At 43.8% G+C, this 18,961-nt stretch overlaps 1 protein-coding gene across 1 annotated transcript in view; it reads left to right on the top strand.

Annotated features, from left to right (window-relative positions):
- PNP (purine nucleoside phosphorylase) overlaps window positions 1–18,961 on the top strand; it is a 32,409-nt gene that overhangs the window by 6,082 nt on the left and 7,366 nt on the right. Inside the window, exons 3-5 of the mRNA XM_081933638.1 lie at window positions 15,528–15,697; window positions 15,853–15,956; window positions 17,840–18,015. Of these exons, the coding sequence (XP_081789764.1) occupies window positions 15,528–15,697; window positions 15,853–15,956; window positions 17,840–18,015 (450 nt within the window). The remainder of the gene's footprint in view (window positions 1–15,527; window positions 15,698–15,852; window positions 15,957–17,839; window positions 18,016–18,961) is intronic.

Here is an 18,961-nt window from a genome sequence, read left to right on the forward strand (position 1 = left end):
TTCATTATCCAACCTAGGTAACACTGATGCTGTTACCTAGTTTGGGTAATGAAACGTCTGCAAGAAAACAACCAGGCTCAGACAGCACCAAGGAGTCCTCCTAATTTAACTCTTACGAGGATGAGGAAGTGGTTGAAGGATCCAATCTGAGTTGGTCCCTGGTTTATAGTCTTCCGATCTTTTGAAGTTGGGCTGGAGCCCATCTTCAGAGAACTTCTATTTACTAGAATATATAGAGCAGTGATGGCGAACGTTTTGGGCACCGAGTGGCCGGGGCCATATGCCTGTTTTAGGGGCATTTTTCGGGCTGTTTTCAGGCCATATTTCAGGTTATTTTCCGATGCCCGCGAAGACCTTGTGCACAAGAAAGCAGAAGAGCAGCTGGTAATGGCATGCATGCCCACAGAGAGGGCTCTGCGTGCCACCTCTGGCACATGTGCCTTAAGTTCGCCATCATGGATGTTGAGAAAAGTTCCCTGAGGATGGGCTTAAGTGTGAGTCCAAAAGTTCAGAAGAGAAGACTTCTTGTCCCGGTGACTGACATGGATTGGATCCTGCATCATTATCCTGAGACATATATATACTACAATAGAAGGCCCAATGTGGAATTGTCCATATTGAGTAAACATGGTGTGGTCTATGCTGTGTATGATTTGATAGCTACCAATTTTAAGGTGTTTTTTTTATTTTTAACAAGCTGGGTTCATAACAGCAGTCTTTCCCACCTTAATTTGGAACAAACCTTCAAACACCCAGGCTCCATCTGTTGATTTACTCTGAAGAAGGAAGCCTAAATTGATCCATGCTGTTTAAATCTTATGGCCAGCTCCAGTTCATATCCTTGCATTGACCCAATCCCTGGATTGGAAGTTCTCAACAAAAGTCATCTTTCTATTCTTAAATCTATCTTCGTTGTTGACTTTTGGGATCAGAAGAGAGTGGTTATTGAGTTCCACATTTCAAACATTTCCCTGCATTTGGGAGTTGCAATCACAAAACCTCTGGGGATATTCTGGTATTTTATTTGTTTTTACAGCCTCTGGAACAGAGGTGGTATTCAGCAGGTTCTGACCAGTTCTGGAGAACCGGTAGCGGAAATTTTGAGTAGTTCGGAGAACCGGCAAATGCCACCTCTGGCTGGCCCCGCCCCCATCTATTCTCTGCCTTCCGAGTCCCAGCTGATCGGGAGGGAATGGGGATTTTACAGTATCCTTCCCCTGCCACGGCCACAGGCCATGCCCACCAAGCCACGCCCACAGAACCAGTAGTAAAAAAATTTTGAATCCCGCCTCTGCTCTGGAACCCATTGAAAACTTAAAGACCCATAGAACTGGCTGTCCAGAAAAAGAGCCTTGTTCATGATTCATCACTTCCCCGTTGATTTACAGTACCCAGTTTGCGTAATCCAGAATGTAGGACTGGGAAATTATGGGTTAGAGTCATTGTTTCTGGTCACAGAAGGAACAACATCGTCTCATGTCCTCTACAAGGAGATTGCATCAACTCTCAGGATCTGACCTCTTGACTTGTGTCATTGCTAAGAAGGTAACACATTTCTGGTTAAGGATGGCAACATAGTGCTGCTGAGCATGATTACCCAAGAAGATAACATAAGAACACAAGTAGTGTTATGTTGGAGTGGACCTCTGGCTCGTCTACAGGCACTCTTTAACTTATAACCATCTGTTTAGCAACTGTTGGAATTACACCCGCATTGAAAAAGTGACTTATGACTGCTTTCACACTTTTACAACCATTGCAGCATCTCCACAGTCGCGTGATCAAAATTTGAAGGCTTGGCAACTGGCATGTACTTATGACAGCTAGTGTCCCTGGGTTATGGGATCACTTTTTGTGACAAGCAGAGTCAATGGGAAAGTGAGGTTCACTTTAAACCTGTGGCCAGAGAGATCATAAAACTCACTTAACAACTGTCTTGCTTAGCAAGGGAAATTTGGGGGTAATCCTTGACTTACAAGCATTGTGGTTGTAAATCAAGGATTACTTTTAACCAGAGGTGGTATTCAGCAAGATCTGACCGGTTCTGACGAACAGGTTGCGGAAATTTTGAGTAGTTTGTAGAACCGGAAAATTCCACCTCTGCCTGGCCGTGCCCCCATCTATTCGCTGCCTCTCGAGTCCCAGCTGATTGGGTGGGTCTTCTTTTGTTGCCCTGCACAGGAGAACGGAGCTGGAAAGCAGGTTAGTGGGGTGGAGAGGGAATGGAGATTTTGCAGGATCCTTGCCCTGGAGTTGGGGTGGAAATGGAGATTTTGCAGTATCCTTCCACCAGGAGTGGGGAGGGAATGAGGATTTTGCAGTATCCTTCTGCTGCCACGCCCACCAAGCCAAGCCACACCCACCAAGCCAAGCCCACAGAACCGGTGGTAAAAATATTTTAAATCCCACCACTGCTTTTAACTCATTCTCCACCAACTGCCCAAGGAAGCCTTCCAGCCTTTCAGTAGATGGCCTTCAGAGGGCATCCTGCTCAGGGGTGAAATCCAGCAGGTTCTGGAGAACCGGTAGCGGGAATTTTGAGTAGTTCAGAGAACTGCCAAAGGCCACCTCTGGCTGGCCCCAGAATGGGGTGGGAATGGAGATTTTGAAGTATCCTTCCCCTGCCAGGCCCGCCAAGCCACATCACGTTCACCTCGCCACACTCACAGAACCGGTAGTAAAAAAAATTAATTTCACCACTGATCCTGCTGTTGTTGTGGCTGATAGCAAAGGATTCCCATCCTCATAGTGGTGTGGTTGACCTCAGCAGCTTGGGTGATGCCATACTTAGATGCAGTGGTGGGTTGCAAATCCCATTCCAACTGGTACGGTTGGAACGGGGCCAGCAGCGTCCTCATGGATGCGTGCAAAGTGCGTGCATGCGTTCAAGCGCCTCCGCAACGCTCCACGATGTTCTAGCTGCCCCACGGAGCGTCGCTCAGGCACTATACGCGCCATACACCTATGTGGAAGTGCAAAAGCCTTTAAACTCCGGTAAGGAGTTCGGGCGGGCAGGCGGTCCTTCCGGAGCATTGTACTGGAACTGTATCCGGTGCTCCGGGATGGCTCCGGTACGCGCGTACCAGGGCGTACCCGCTGCAACCCATCACTGCTTAGATGTCTACTTAGCATAGAGTTTTCCCTAAACATTTGGCATTCATATGTTCCAGGAAGAAATATCCCACCATATTTAGCCAGGGCGACCTCCACAAAATTTTGCAGCATAGATTCTGCCCATAATGGAAGGGCTTTTTATTGAGATTCTAGCCATCTTGACGTATCTTCCTTAGCGATACCATAAGGCGTGAATGGCTCAGGTAAGCTGCAGGTTTATATAAACCACTTAATTGTATCTTCCAGTTCATTCTTGGGTTGTTTAGGCGGGCAGTGCCATCAGCGGCTGATTTTGCTATTTGAGAGGATACTATCACCGATGGTCCTTATGTGCAAGAGTCCTCTACGAATACCCACAGTTGAAACCAGAATTTCTGTTGCTAAGGAAGATGTTTGTTCAGTGAGCCAAGCCCGATTTTACATTTACATTTATTTTTGTTATGATTGTTAAGTGAGTCACTGCAGTTAAATGAATTAAATGCCTGTGGGGATTCTCAGTCATCCAGGTCATGGTTGTCCCAAAGGTGCTTTTTCAAAAGGCAACTGGACTTCCTTGTTGTAACCTTGGTGGGGTTCTTCAGACATATTAAAGCAAGGGTGTCCAAACTTGGCAACTTTAAGACTTGTGGACTTCAACTCCCAGAATTCCCCAGCCAGCAGAGCTGGCTGGGGAATTCTGGGAGTTGGAGTCCACAAGTCTTAAAGTTGCCAAGTTTGGACACCCCTGCATTAAAGGTTCAAACCCCAAACCCAATTTGAACCTTGTTTAGGGCAAGTTAATGGCTTTTTAGCCTTCCTCTGCCTGAGTAGAGTTCACTTTTTGAGTAAAGTAAAAATAATATGTTACGGGAGATGGGGGGAGCATCAGGATTTTAGAGATGCTTAGGTGGGGCATGTCCAAAAACCTAAGCTCTATACCCAGGCATGGCTCTCCCTTGGAGATCTACTGAGCGTTGGCCCATCCCTGTTGATACCAAGACATTTTTCACGTCGCCTGTTTCACAAGAAGGGTATGACGAACGCTTTGAGCCACGATCAAAGCCAGCAAACAGTCTCAAAAACATTAAAATGCTTGACCCCGTGAACAAGCAGGACTTCTTGTTCCTGTTCAGGTTTTTTAAAACAAAACGTTACATTTTTTGGGTGCGTGCACAAGCACACACAGACATACACACATACACCCACAAAAGGCTGTGCTGCAACATGAGTTCCTTTTTTTTTGCAAGCTGGGAACCAATGAGGCATCTCCCTGGCTCACACACCCTCCAGGAGATCAGCCAATCAAGAGCTAGAGATGCCTCAGCATTTTCTATTTTTTTCTTCTCCTCTTCTGCCAAGTGTGGAAGGAGATTTTATGATGCAAAATCAGGCGCTCTGCCTTCATTGGTGGTGGTTTATTGGTTTCTTACGTCCTCATAATTCCCCCTCCCCCTTATTATAATGTATAATTATCTGTTTTATGGTGCCCTAAAGACACTTCACATCATCAGCCTCGGCACATAATCCTCTCCCAAATTCCAGAAATACAGATTCTTATAGCATTTGGAGGTCATAAAATGGGGCAAAACTCACTAACAACTGTCTTTCTTAACAATTGGTCGTAAGTCCAGGACTATCTGACGCTCGTGCCTCTTTAATTCCTGATGGATCTCAGTCCTCTGGCTGCTTTCTTTACCTTCTCCATCCTTGCTCCTCCATAACTCAGTGACAATCTGGATTGTCACTTGAACCAGTTACGATCTGGATTTTCCTGTCTTGAATAATCTCTGCTGCTGACGGACACAGATGCCGCTGCACACGGAAAGAGGAAGAAAAGATTTGCATAATACGTATACTGTACTTTGTGAACCAATGTAACATACTTTCTGGATTTGCATTTCCAATAACTGAACCGGATGGGCTCTCTCCAAGTAGAGAAAAGACTTGAGTTCGAAACAAGTCCATTTTTCATCTTATGTAAATACAGGTAGTCCTCGACTTAATGACCACAGTTGAAGCCAAAGTTTATGTTGATAAGGGAGATATTTGCTAAATGAGCTTTGCTTCATCTTATGACTTTTCTTGCCATAGTTATTAAGTGACTCATTTGTACTTGTTAAATTAGTAACATAGTTGTTCAGTGAATATGACTTCCCCACTGATTTTCCTTGTCAAAAGGACACAAAAACGGATTACAGCTACTATCACGAATATGAACCAGTTGCCAGGCATCCGAATTTTGACCATGGGAACGCTGCAATGATCATTAAAGTGTGAAATTGTAACTTTGAACAGTCAGTAGGTGAACTTTTCTAAGTTGAGGAGTCCCTGTATAGAACTATTTTTATCATTTTTAACTGATTTCAGTAGACCTGTCATTTAGCTATGAGGTAGGTTGGGCTGGAACAATGTAGGTTTTTGTTGTTGTTTGCAAGAATTGGTGGTTAGTGGGCAAACTGTGAGCAAAGACAACATAATGTCTGCATCTGCGTGGGAGAGAAAGAAACAGTGAGCATCAAGGGAGATGGATTGATAGGTTCGTTCTTGTCATCTGCCCTCTCTCTCTCTCCCTCTCTCTCTCCCTCCCTCCCTCCCTCCCTCTCTCTCTCTCTCTCTCTCTCTCTCTCACGCACACACACGGATTTTCCCAGCACCTTAGTGTGCTTGTGCTGATAATAATCTTGAAAGTGGCAAAGGTTTGTGGTAAGACATATGACTCAGCTTGGGGACGTGACTTTGAGCTGGATATGCATCCACCCTGATCTGGCTTCTGCTCTGTCTCTTAAAAGAGTTTTCCAACCCCACCCACTTGAAAATGTCCGGAGTTCAACTTCCAGAACTTCTAGAACTTCAACCCCCCCCTCCCCCCAAGACTCCTATCCTATCATCTCTCCCTGGTATTCTGCCAGGGAATTGTGCAGCGGGTGTATTCAAATGAAGTCAGAAAACCTGACACGAATTTGTAGTTTAACATAAATAAATATATTTTGCACACACACATTTTACACAAATTTGTGTGTAAAATTTACATATATACATATACACAGGTGCATACATATATGCGCACGCACGGACACACACATCACAGTATAGCATAGAGAGCATGCAGAAGAAAAAGGTGGGGGAAAAGGGAAACGCCCCTTCCACACCCACCGCAGCCAACCACAGCACGGATTGCCTCACGCAGGAGCCATCACTCTTCAACCAATCAGCTGCCTTGTTTCCCTGAAAATAAGACCTCCCCAGATAATATCCAATCAGGTTTTTGAGTGCATGTGCTAAAATAAGTCCTCCGCTGAAAATATTGTAACAGCAGCAGCCATGAGGTTATCATGCTTACCTCAAAAGTAATAACCCAAAAATTAGGCCAAGTGCTTATTTCGGAGGGGGGGGGGTATCAAAAGACCCTGTCTTATTTTCGGTATGACTGTGTGTTCTGACTCACTTCACAACCCCACTGCTCCAGCTACTAAGTTTACATATTGCAACGTATTCTCCAGGGGATTGGGACTGCAATTCCCAGAATTCCCCAGTCAACGGTGCATTGCAGGGCCAACTGCTGTGGAAAGCACCAGTTTGGAAAAGGCAGTTTTAATCAAACATGTCCTGGGCCAAAAAAGGCAGCAGGTGCAAGATAACAACCTACGGAGCGATGCCACCTGCAACCACAAGCCCTTGGGTAGTCCTCAATTTACAACCACAATTAAGGTCAAAAAATTCTGTGACAATTGTTCAGTGAGTTTTGCCTCATTTTATGACCACAGTTTTTAAGTGATTTGTTTCCATTGTTAAAAATTAGCAGCAGGATGGTTATGTGAATCCCCCTTCCCCACTGATTTTCCTTGTTAAAAGGTCCCCAAAAAGCAATCCCATGAGCCTGGGACACTGCAACCATCGTAAATAAAAGCCAGTGGCCAAACATTCGAATTCTGATCGTGTGGCCATGGAGGTATTGCAGAGGTCGTAAGGGTGAGAAATGGTCATCAGTTACTTTTTTCCAGTGCTGTTATAGCTTCGAATGACCTCTGAACAAATGGTTGTAAGTTGAAGACTGCCTGTATCTACCTGCCAGTCTTGTGAGGTAGTACAGACAAGGACACCCAGAAGTATGAACTCTAACTTTACTCTAAGGTTACATTAATAGGATTTTGTAACTTTGCTCCCTCCACCTACACGTTGCAAGAAACTAGGGAGAGTCACTTCTGGATATTTGCCATCTCCTTCCCTGGGCCCAGTTTATCTTATCTGCCGCTTTTTCTCTGACTACTGTCAACTCTGCAGATCTTCTGTCTCCAAGGTCATTCCCAAGTAACGTTACATCACCTACTCAGTGTCTCCCCATATTCTACAATAGGTACCCACCCACTTACACAAAACTTCCAGGGAAGTGATCTAGTTTTATTATGTGTCAATGAGCTGGGGAAACTACCTCTCCAATTCATGTAACAGTTCCTTTACCCTAATTCTCACTTAAAAGTGTGAGTGACACAAAAGTTGCATTTAGTAAGGTGTCATATTTTTCAGAGTATAAGATGCACCAAGATTTTGAAGAGACAAATCTTTTAAAAAGGTTTTTGCACTCTGCAGACCTCCCAAAAATGGCCCATTTTTTCATGAAAAGTGGCCCATTTTTTGCCAACAAAATGGCATGCATAGCCTTTAGGAGGCTTATAGAGTGCTCCTGGGGGCTGGGAGGGGCAAAAACGAGCAAAGAATGCATTGTTTTTTGCTCATTTTGCCCCCCCCCGCCCCTAGGAGCACTCTAGAAGCCTCCTAAAGGCTCTGCACGACCATTTTTGCAAATGGGGCGGGGTTTTGGGAGGCAAAAAAATGGCTGTATTCAGTGTATAAGACACATCCAGATTTTCAGCCTCTTTTTTGAGGGAAAAAGGTGCGTCTTATACTCCCAAAAACATGGTAAGTGTTGCAGGGAGTGAGTACAGACAGTCCGCAGCTTACTACCACAATTGTGCCCCAAATTTTTGTTGCTGAGACAAGTGAGTTTTGCCCCATTTTACGACTTTTCTTGCCACAATTGTTAAGTGAATCACTGCAGTTATTAATTTAGTATTTGTAAAGTGAATCCGGCTTTCCCATCTGCTTGTCAGAAGGTCGCAAAAGATGAACCCGGGATCTTGCAATTGTGATAAATATGAGCCAGTTGCCAAGTGTCTAAGTTTTCTTGTCCATAGTGAGGGGAGGCGTATCCAGGAGGTTGACCTTGTCCTCTCTTGATTGGACTGAGTCAGATAAGCTCTTTTAGCCATGCCTTGGTCATCAGGCTCTACCCAGTTATCGACTCAGTCCATCTACGGATGGCTGTGTTCATCCTGAGATCCTGAAGAAACTTAAAGGAAAATTTTTTAATTGCTGCAAAAGCAATCGAAATTGCCTCCACGCTGCCTGATCAATCACTAGAGGCTAAGGAAACCCCCAGCGGGGGTAGTAAGCAACCGCTAAGGCGGCACGCAGCCCAGGTCACAGAGCAAGACCCAGGACTCTAAATGAGGACTCTCACCAAAGCAGGCAAGAGAGCTCTGCAGAGGCCCCTGCAGCAAGGGTAACATCCAAGGAGGCTCTGATTTCATGACCAAGGGGATGCTGCAATGGTAATAAGAGTGAAAAAAAAGTTACTTTTCTCAGTGCCATTGTAATTTCAAATGGTCACCAAATGAAAAGGTTATAAGTCGAGGTCTGTTGGTATTTATGGGATCTTTCTGGTGGCTGGGAATTCTTACAAAGTAAGCTATTTCTCCTGGTCAGTTGGCAATCCTCATAGTTTTACAGGAATAAAACTTCCTGTAAAAATAACGCAGGAAGCCAATTGCTTCTGGAGCCAAGCAATAGCATTGGATATGGTATTATCTGGGTAGATAAGCTACCTTGGAGTGCTTTATGATACGAGATAATTTTGCTGGATAGAACCATGACTCAAGAAAGCAGGGAGATAATAATAAATAAATCCCACTCGTTGGAGTACGTGGAGTACTTTATTTTATGAGATAACACTGCTGGATAAGAACGATAGATGGTGCTTAGACACCTTCAATAAAAACCTCCAAAGGAGGGAAAAAAACCAGTGCAGAATATTTAGAAAAAGGGAGTTGGCTTGAAAATATCAAGGAATATTGCTTTGAACTGCCTCTTTAAAAGTTTTTCCATCGTCTGTCCCCGCCTGCATCTCACCCTTTACTTGACCTCCGGTGAAAAATTGTCCCAGATTGTTATGGGTTAGATGAAAAAGTGCCTGGTGAAGTTGGGGATTATTTGCTATCTGCTTCTGCTTTGTGATTGAATCCTGGAAGTGGGGAGTGTTGGGTGTTAAGGAAGAACTGCAAACCTCAATGGGAAAAATTCCTGTGCCATTACTTTTGAATGACCTTCAATCGAATTAACATTCTCGTGATAGGCAAATGAAAGAGCCTCATGATACTCACAAGGAAGTGTGCTCCCAAAGTGTGCATGAGCAAAAAGCATAATATAACTGTGCAGCCTTGATCGTTCAGAGTCCAAGGTGCAATATAAATATTGTTTTTAATTGCTTTTGTGCCAGGTCTTTATAACAGATTTTATTATATGCTGCCCGTAATCATATGTCAGGATACACACCTAGTCCTCAATTTTACAACCACAACTGAGTCCCAAGATTTCTGTTGCTAAATGAGACGTTTGTTAAGTAAACTTTGCCCTATTTTATGACCTTTCTTGCCACAGTTGTTAAGTGAATCACGACAGTTGATAAGTTAGTAACCGGGTTGTTCAGTGAATCTGACTTCCCCCTTGACTTTGCTGGTCGGAAGGTCGCAAAAGGGGAAATCACGAGACCTTGGGATTCAGCAACGGTGATAAGTATGAATCCAAGCATCCAAATGGTGATTATATGATAATGGGGAATGCAAAGGAGTTGTAATTCCCCTTCCCTCTTCTCCCCACCCCCCTACTTGCTGTATCAAACTCAGCCAGCTGGGAGAAAAGGGCAACTGCATACCAACCTAGACCATTCTCAAAGCATCTTGCATGAATTTGATTGGTTGGAGTTGGGCAGTGATGGGAGGGAAAAATTAAACTCGGGGATTTGGGCGTGCGATTCTCAAGTTTTGCTGCAAGGCACATGACTTCTAATAAAACTATACTTTCCTCAACAAATGGAGCCAAGGGTTGTTTCTATTTAGACTAGTTGCAGCAAGTCTGTCTGAGTCCTCGACTTATGGCCATTTGTTCAGAGACCATTTGAAGTTACAAGGACACTAAGAAAAGTGATTTACAACCAGTCCTTGCACTTATAACTGTCACAGCAACTGGTCACCTGTCCTCACACTTCTGACTGTTGCGTGGTAAAAAAACGGAGGTGTATGGCAAGCGGCATGTATTTATGACGGTTTCAGGATCTTTTGTGACCTTTCTGGATGACCTCGGACAAGTAAAGTTAATGTGGGGAAGCTGGATTCCCTTAACAGCTGCAAGAGTCACTTACCAAACACGGCAAAAAGGTCATAAAATTGGTCGTGATTCACTTAACATCTACCTTGCTTAGGTCCCAGAATGTGGTTGTAAGTCGAGGACTACCTGTACGCCCTTCTCTGACCCCGCATCCTCTTTTGGGAATAATATTCCCCCAGATAACAATGTTGCTCCCCCCCGATAATGTTCTAGGAATCTTAAAATGTATTCCCCAGGCGAGGGGTGGAGTGCTTGTTAAAGTTTGATCATTGTGGTTTTATTTATTTTTTAATATATGAGGTGTGGTTGTCCAGTTGCATAACGTTTCCTATTAACTATTTCTTAGCTGTAGGGTCTCGCGGAAGCATTTTGCAATCAGCCAGTTTCTAAATATAATAAACAATAATAGTGATAACAACAACAACCATAGCTGTTTCCCCTTTTTGATGTTTAGTTTAAGGTTTCTAAGAAAGGCAATTTTGGATTTAAGAGTTCAGATGAATCCGGGGAGACTGGGCTGCATTTCCCTCTACAAGTCCTACTATATGTGTGTGTCAATGGAGGGATTCAAATTTTTTTACTACCGATTCTGTGGGCGTGCCTTGGTGGGCGTAGCAGGGGAAGGTTACTGCAAAAAAACCATTTCCTCCTGATCAGCTGGGACTCAGGAGGCAGAGAATAAATGGGGGCCAGTCAGGTGGTATTTATCGGTTCTTCGAATTACCTCAAGATTTCTGCTACCGGTTCTCCAAAACTGGTTAGAACAGTGGTTCTCAACCTGTGGGTTGGGACCCCTTTGGGGGTCGAACGACCCATTCACAGGGGTCGCCTAAGACCATCGGAAAACTCATATTTTCGAAAAAAATACTGAAAACATAAAATAATTTTATGGTTGGGGGTCACCACAACATGAGGAACTATATTAAAGGGTCGCGACATTAGGAAGGTTGAGACCCACTGGGTTAGAACCTGCTGAATACCACCTATGGTGTGTGTGTTTGATCCTAGGGATGTTGCAGCATCGCTAGGATCATAAGATCAATATTTGGACCTTTGGCAGCTGACATATATTTGTGACGCTTGCTGTGTGTCCCAAGGTTGTCAGTGGGGAAGCCGGGTTCACTTAACAACAGTGTTGCTAACTGAACAACTGCAGGGATTCGCTTAACAACTGTGGCAAAAAAGATTGCAAAAGGGGGGAACAGTCACTTAACAACTGTCTCGCTTATCAACGGAAGTTTGGGCTCAGTTGTGGCCGTAAATAGAGGACTACTTGTATTGCTTGCATGGATTCTAAGGGAGAAATGAAATTGCACCTGTGACTTCCATCCCCAGAAATACAGGATGCAACCGCTAAGCCAATGCAGACCTAAAACTCTCAAAAATTCAGTTCAGAAACTTATTTGCTCAGTACTGGAATGAAATAAATAAAACTGTTCTGCCCTCCTTACGCTTCTTTTGGAGTAGCCAAGTTCTTATTTCTAGGATGATGAAAAGGCGATAAAATTTAAATGCCTGATTTATGCATCACATTTCCTTTTGATTCATGTATTTCCAGGTGCCTAACTGACGGGCACATGTTCTCTTCCCCTTGGCGAAGCCAATTTTCTTTTGATTCATTACTTTGGCATGCTGCACATGGCACAGGGCAATTGTGGGGTGTGTATAATAGATTTGGACAAAGCCTAATTTGAATTTCTTCCTGCTTGGATATGCCCATCACATGAGGTGCTTCCAAAAGGCGTTGGCCACCAATTGTCCCCCAGTGTATTACTCTGCGGGTAGATGTGGGCAGGCTTAATGTGTTGGTGTGGCTCTTTCTGCCAGCGAAAAGGATGTTTCTCTTCAGGCCACAGGCTCAATCTACATCCTTCGGTGGCATGCCATGCTGTCAGCTGTGTTCCATTTCTGAATTCCCAGAAACGTGACACAATTGGACCAGCTGGAATTTGGACTTAGCAAAATGTGATGGTGACAAAGTTAGCTTTGAGCATTCATTCACTGGAAAGTGTGTTTGTGTGTGTGTCTGTTTGTCCGATGGAAAAGTACACGAGCTTTGGTTATCAAGCCAGTTTCCCCTCCGAGGAAATTTTTTAACACATGAATACTGTGTGTTTCTGCGCATATGTTGTGTGTGTGTGTGTGTGTGTGTTTGTGAATACACCGGTAGATATATTAAATACAACAAAAGGATTTTTCACAGAATTAAAAGACTACAAAAACATAAAAAGAAAAGTCGGAAAAAAAGAAAGATATGAAAAAGTGACATAAAAAAAGAAAGACAAGAAAAGGCTAAGAAAAAATATATCTAAAAGATAAAAATAAAGAAGCGATTTCCAATCTTCTTTACAGCAGGAAGAAGCATAATGATTGTCATTTTCCTAAATTACATATTAAGGTTCTCTTCTTCTCATAAACAACCCTTTTTAATCTCCAAATTGTTCTTCATTTCTACCATCTTCAGTATATATGTATATATATATCTCCATAAAGGTTTTTCCAGTCTTTTATAAAAGTACAATTGATGTTCCCTCCTTAATCAAACTGGTCACCTCTCCCATTTCTGCAAACTCAGCCACCTTCACCATCTAATCTTCCATTGTGGTTATTTCTATATTCTTCCATCTTTGTGCATACAATAAACACATTGCAGTTAGTATATAAAACCAATTGTGCACGAACCTTTTCTAGAACTTTTCTGTAGTTTCATGGATTGAAACGGCCTAGGAAGAAATGCAAAGGGTTGCAGAAAAAGAAGAGAGAGGGAGGGAGGGAGAGAGATGGAGACAGACACAGAGAGAGAGAGTCACAGAGAGAGACAGAGAGACAGAGAGACCGACAGTGAGAGAGACAGAGCGAGGGAGAAAGGGACATAAGGGAGAGAGAAGGATGATCCATGTTAAAAGGAATTTCTCGAGTTGTGAAAAAAATTGCTATTTGGATGGTATATTTGGAGGGAGGAGACATTTTTATTTAAAATTTAAAAAGTACTAAAGATGAGCAAATGCAAAGTCTCCTTTCTTTGAAGTCTGGATCAACTAAGTATTTCTAGCTTGTTACACGATAGGAAAGATTTGCTTCAGATCTGTCCCCTTCTATTACTTTTCTGTGAAGTTCATCTGTCCGTTTGGAACTTTCTCCTTTTCTCTGCATAGTCTACCTTACCAAGAGGTTGGGAGAGTTCAAATGTTGACAAGTGTAGATCTTGACTTATGACCACCATGGGGATCGTAACATTCATCATTAAGGGATACAGTTGTTAAATGAAGCATCAGGGGACCGCACCCAATTTTACTACAAATTTTTTTTTTTGCTGCAGTCGTTAAGTGAGACATCGTGTGACCCTAAATTGCAACTTTCTGTGCTGGCTTACACGTGGTTGCAAGCCGGGTGGGAAGGTCACAAGTGACGATCTTGTGATTGCGATGTGCCAGGGACATTGCAACAGTGAAAGCATGAAAATTGGCCTTAAGTCACATTTCACAGGGCTGTTGTAACTGAACACTTGCTAAAATAAATGTTTGTAGGCTGAGGACTATTTGTATTTTGAATGCGGATAGTGCTCGACTTATAACCATTTGTTTAGTGACCATTTGAAATTACGATGGCACTGAAAAAAATGATTTGACCATGTTCCACACATTTATGACCATATTTCACACCATCCCCATGGTTATGGGATCAAAATTTGGACGCTTGGCAATTGGCTCATATTTATGATGGTAGCAGTGCTCCAAGGACATCTAAAAAGCTTTTGTGACCTTCTGGTTAAGCAAAATAAGTGGGGAAGCCATATTCACTTAACAGCCATACTACTAACTTGACATCTGTAGTATCGCTTAACAACGATGGCACAATATGTCGCAAAGTGGTGTAGAAAGCATCTGCCCTGAGAATGAAATATTTTGGGGGATATTAAAAGAGGCAGAATATTATATTTCCCCAAAGGAGAAATGGAGAAACATGTTCTTAAAGGCAGAAAGCAAGCAGCCCCAGTCTTCCTGCCATAGGAAAATCAAGCGTTAGAGACTGATCTTTTGGAATGGAGATTTTTGTGTCCATTCATAAAGAATGTGCCAATCTATTCATAAATAAAACACCTTCAGCCACAGCTCCCATGGAAGGCTGGGCTGATGGGATTAAGAATTTACATCACCCCCCATCCAAATCCTAAAGACAGGACATGACCTTTAAGACATAATAGGATTAACCCACCACCATTGAAATAGTAAAAGACACAAGGCTCGCTATATTGCACAACCCGCCTGGAGTATCACCAAACCCCAGAGCCCTATAAAAACCCATCCACTCACTCAGCGATTTTGTCAGCCGCCCCAGAAAGAAGCTGCTGTCACTGAAGTTTCTGGAACTCTAATAAACAGAGGCTTTCTTTCCTTGTAGCCAGCCTCCATTTTATTTTCAGCATCTTTCTCCTGGCTTGGAACCGGACTGGGTTTTTCTTCCTACAATGGGGTGGAACTCACTTAACAACTGTCTCGCTTAGCAGCAGGAATTTTGGGCTCAGTGGTGGTTGAGGGTTATCTCTAGTTACCGAGGTCTCTGTGAAGTCTGGTACGAACAAGTGGAATATGAGCATAATGAAAATATTTGAAATAAATCCTTACCGGGAGTGGGTGGGTGTTGATTACTAATGCAATGTGTATGAATTGAGTTACCCTAATGCGTCACTGTTGGAGAAACCACTGAACGACTAATGTGGCTTTTTCCTCCTCATCTCACGTATTGTTTTGACAGCTGAGTCATTCCTTTCCTTCCTTTCCCGACTATGGTTGATGCGATTGCCTCCCACCTCCTGTCCTGCCTGTTTCAAAAACACAGTTTGTTTTAATGTGGTTTCCTTGAAATTCAAATTAAACACCCTTCATTGGAGTTCCGTGTGCATATTTGCTGCCATCTACTGGTGAATCCTCAGTCCTGCAGGCGAAACAATTAACCTCTACTCCCTGTCTCATCTCAATCTTTTCTTGTTTCAGATACACCTATGAGGATTGTAAGCGGACGGCAGATTGGCTCCTGAGTAAAACCAAGCATCGGCCCCGAGTGGCTATCATTTGTGGTTCAGGGCTTGGGGGGCTGGCTGACCTCCTGAAGGACCAAGTGGTGTTTGATTATGCCAAGATACCCAACTTTCCCCAAAGCACAGGTAATGGGGGAATGGCCAGGGAATGCAATTTTCATGCAGACCGGGGGGGCACCGTAAAGCAACAGGATACTGTACAGATAAAGTGCAGTGCAATAAATTGGCCACCCGGGGGCATCAGCAAAGTGTTTAACTTTCCTTTCTTTGTCTTATTAAAGTCGTAGGCCATGCTGGTAAGCTGGTTTTTGGAAATTTGAGCGGGACGCCAACTGTGGTGATGCAAGGCCGCTTCCATATGTATGAAGGCTACCCACTGTGGAAGGTGAGTCGCTCCACTACATTTCAAAACTTAAGATGTTGATCCAGTCGTAATTTGAGAAACTGGAAAACCAATGAATTATAATAAAAGGAGCAAGTGTCTTTGAGCGCATTTCAGCACTATTAGTCCCAAAAAAAATTTAAATGCAAAAGGAAGTCTCTAGGATGAACTTAGACCAGGGCTGTTCTCTCAACTAATCTCCTTCAAAGGGATGTTGCATTTACCATATTTTTTGGGAGTATAAGACGCTCCGAGGTATAAGACGCACCTAGCTTTTGGGGAGGAAAACAGTGGAAAAATATCTGCCTCTGCCTCCCAGCAGTTTGCCTCCTTGCAACAAACAGCAATAGTACAGACAATATACACTGTTTGTGGTGTTACACTTCAAACTATACTTATACAGATGCTGTTAAAATTGATGTGGCTTTCTGGAAGTATAGTTATTTTCTGCTATTTAAAAGAAGATACAATAGTACTGGGCCTCTTCAGATCAAGCATTTATTTTAAAAAGCTTCTTCATTTTGTTAAGCTGTCTAGAACAATAATAAAGCAGTCTTTAAAAAAATAAGTCTAATAATTTGAACATTCTATAGGCGTTTATAGTTATTGACTTACCTCCTTGCAGCAAATAGCAAACAGCCTGATTAGCATACACCAAAAAAATCTGCCTCTGCCTCCCAGCAATTTGCCTCCTGGAGCAAACAGCAAGTTTCACTTTTCAATTTTAGCATGGGCTTCCCGATCATCAGCTGTTTCAGGTTGCAGGTTTGGCTATAACCTATTGCAGCCTCCGCAAGCCCCATTTTCCCCGTTTGCTCCAAGGAAGTAAATTGCTGGGAGGCAGAGGCCAAAGGGTGGGGGCTGGTGGGTAGGTGGGGCTACATTCGGTGTATAAGACGCACCCAAATTTTCACCCCCTTTTAGGGGGGAAAGGTGCATCTTATACTCCGAAAAATATGGTATTTATTATGAAATTTATTTACTGCCCTTCTCATGTCAAACAACATCTAAACATGGTAAATAAGCCATTTTTTGCTCGATTGTCAGCACACATATAGTTGTTAGTACCTTTGGAGAGTGGCTGATCATTGATGTAAATATTAAGAAGAGTTGGAGCAGTACACTACCTTGTGGCAAGCCGTTCCTTTGGTTCCTCCAGCTACTTCGCTTTCCTTGGAACTCTACCAAAAACATACAGTTATGAAGCCGATTCCTGATGATATTTGTAAATTTAAAACCTTTAGTCATATTATTAACATCCTGCTTCTGTCTTCTAAGATGCTGAGAGATCTATGAATATTCTTCTTGTTACATTGCCCTGGAGAGCTGACATTGTTATCTCAGCGGTCAGGAAAGAACAGAGAGAGATTCCTGAATTTTTGAAAGCAGAAAGTTTAGGTCATGAAGAAACTGGATTTCTTCAAGGGCCGTTTTCAGCCTAGATCACCTCCTGCAGCACCCTGCTGGCAAAAACAGGGTGTGGGCCCCTGCACATGCCCCCCCTGCTCTCTGTTTTCAGTCTTGACAGCTTCCTGCAGCATCCTGCCAGGCAAAATGAGATGTGGAGACCCCTGCATGCATCCCCTGCATCCCATTTTGGCTGGGAGAATGCTGCAGGAGGCCATCCAGGCTGAAAACGGGGCATGGGAAAACTGCATTTTTGGTAGCAAAAGCACCGCTGGCTGGTCCATTGCTATTTCCAGGCTGGCCCCATGGGCCACATCTGAGCAAGAAAGAGGCTATGGACAACCACAGGCAAATTTGAACAGATGGGTCCCTTGCTCTGCTTAGAACACGTCAGAAAACGGACTAACTTCTGGTAATCTGGCCCTCCTTCCATGCCATGATGCCCTTGTAGAATGTTTCCTTGGTTTTCTCTTTCCCAGGTGACCTTCCCAGTTCGGATCTTCCATCTGCTTGGCGTTGAAACCCTGATTGTCACCAATGCGGCTGGAGGGCTCAATCCTGCCTTCAAAGTGGGGGACATCATGGTGATCCAGGACCACATCAATTTGCCTGGGTTTTCTGGGCAGAACCCTTTGATGGGACCAAACGATGATAGGTAGCGTGGCCTTCTCACCTCTCTTGCATTCTCTTTCTTGCCTGCTCACTGGACCTCCATGAGAGAGAAAACAGTTTCCTTAGGGCTCTTAAGAGACGGCTTCCACAGCCACAGTTTTGAAATTGGACTATAGATAGTCCTTGACATCCACAGTTGGGACCAGAGCTTCTGTCGCTGTAGAGGAATGTAGCCTGGAATCCCAGGAGAGGAGGGGTGGCTTCCAAGCAGGCAATGAGACAGTAGAGGTTGAAATGTCTAATAGGCAGGAAGAGGACTAAGAGGGCTCCCTACCAGTTCACAGAATAATATTCTTCCTCCTCCTCCTCCTCCTCCTCCTCCTCCTCCTCCTCCTCCTCCTCCTCCTCCTCCTCTTCCCCTTTTTCTTCTTCTTCTTCCTCTTCCTCTTCTTCCTCCTCCTCCCCTTCCCTTTCCTCTTCTTCCTCCTCCTCCTCCTCCTCCTCCTCCTCCTCCTCCTCCTCCTCCTCCTCCTCCTCCTCTTCTTCTTCCCCTTTTTCTTCTTCTTCTTCCTCTTCCTCTTCTTCCTCCTCCTCCCCTTCCCTTTCCTCTTCTTCCTCCTCCTCCTCCTCCTCCTCCTCCTCCTCCTCCTCCCCTTCTTCTTCTTCTTCTTCTTCTTCTTCTTCTTCTTCTTCTTCTTCTTCTTCTTCTTCTTCCTCTTCCTCTTCCTCTTCCTCTTCCTCTTCCTCTTCCTCTTCCTCTTCCTCTTCCTCTTCTTCTTCTTCTTCTTCTTCTTCTTCTTCTTCTTCTTCTTCTTCTATGCTTTATATAAAAATGGCTCTGTGTGTGTGTATGTTCCAGCTAACTCTGGAACATCTCAACCAATTTGAACTAAACCTGGTACACAGATGACTTACTCTCTGGAGACAAATAATGTGGGGATAAGACACTCCTAACACCTCTCGGGGTGCGTGTTCTGTTAAGATAAAGC

Source organism: Natrix helvetica, assembly GCF_964273705.1.
Source record: "Natrix helvetica genome assembly, chromosome: Z".
Lineage (NCBI taxonomy): Eukaryota > Metazoa > Chordata > Lepidosauria > Squamata > Natricidae > Natrix > Natrix helvetica.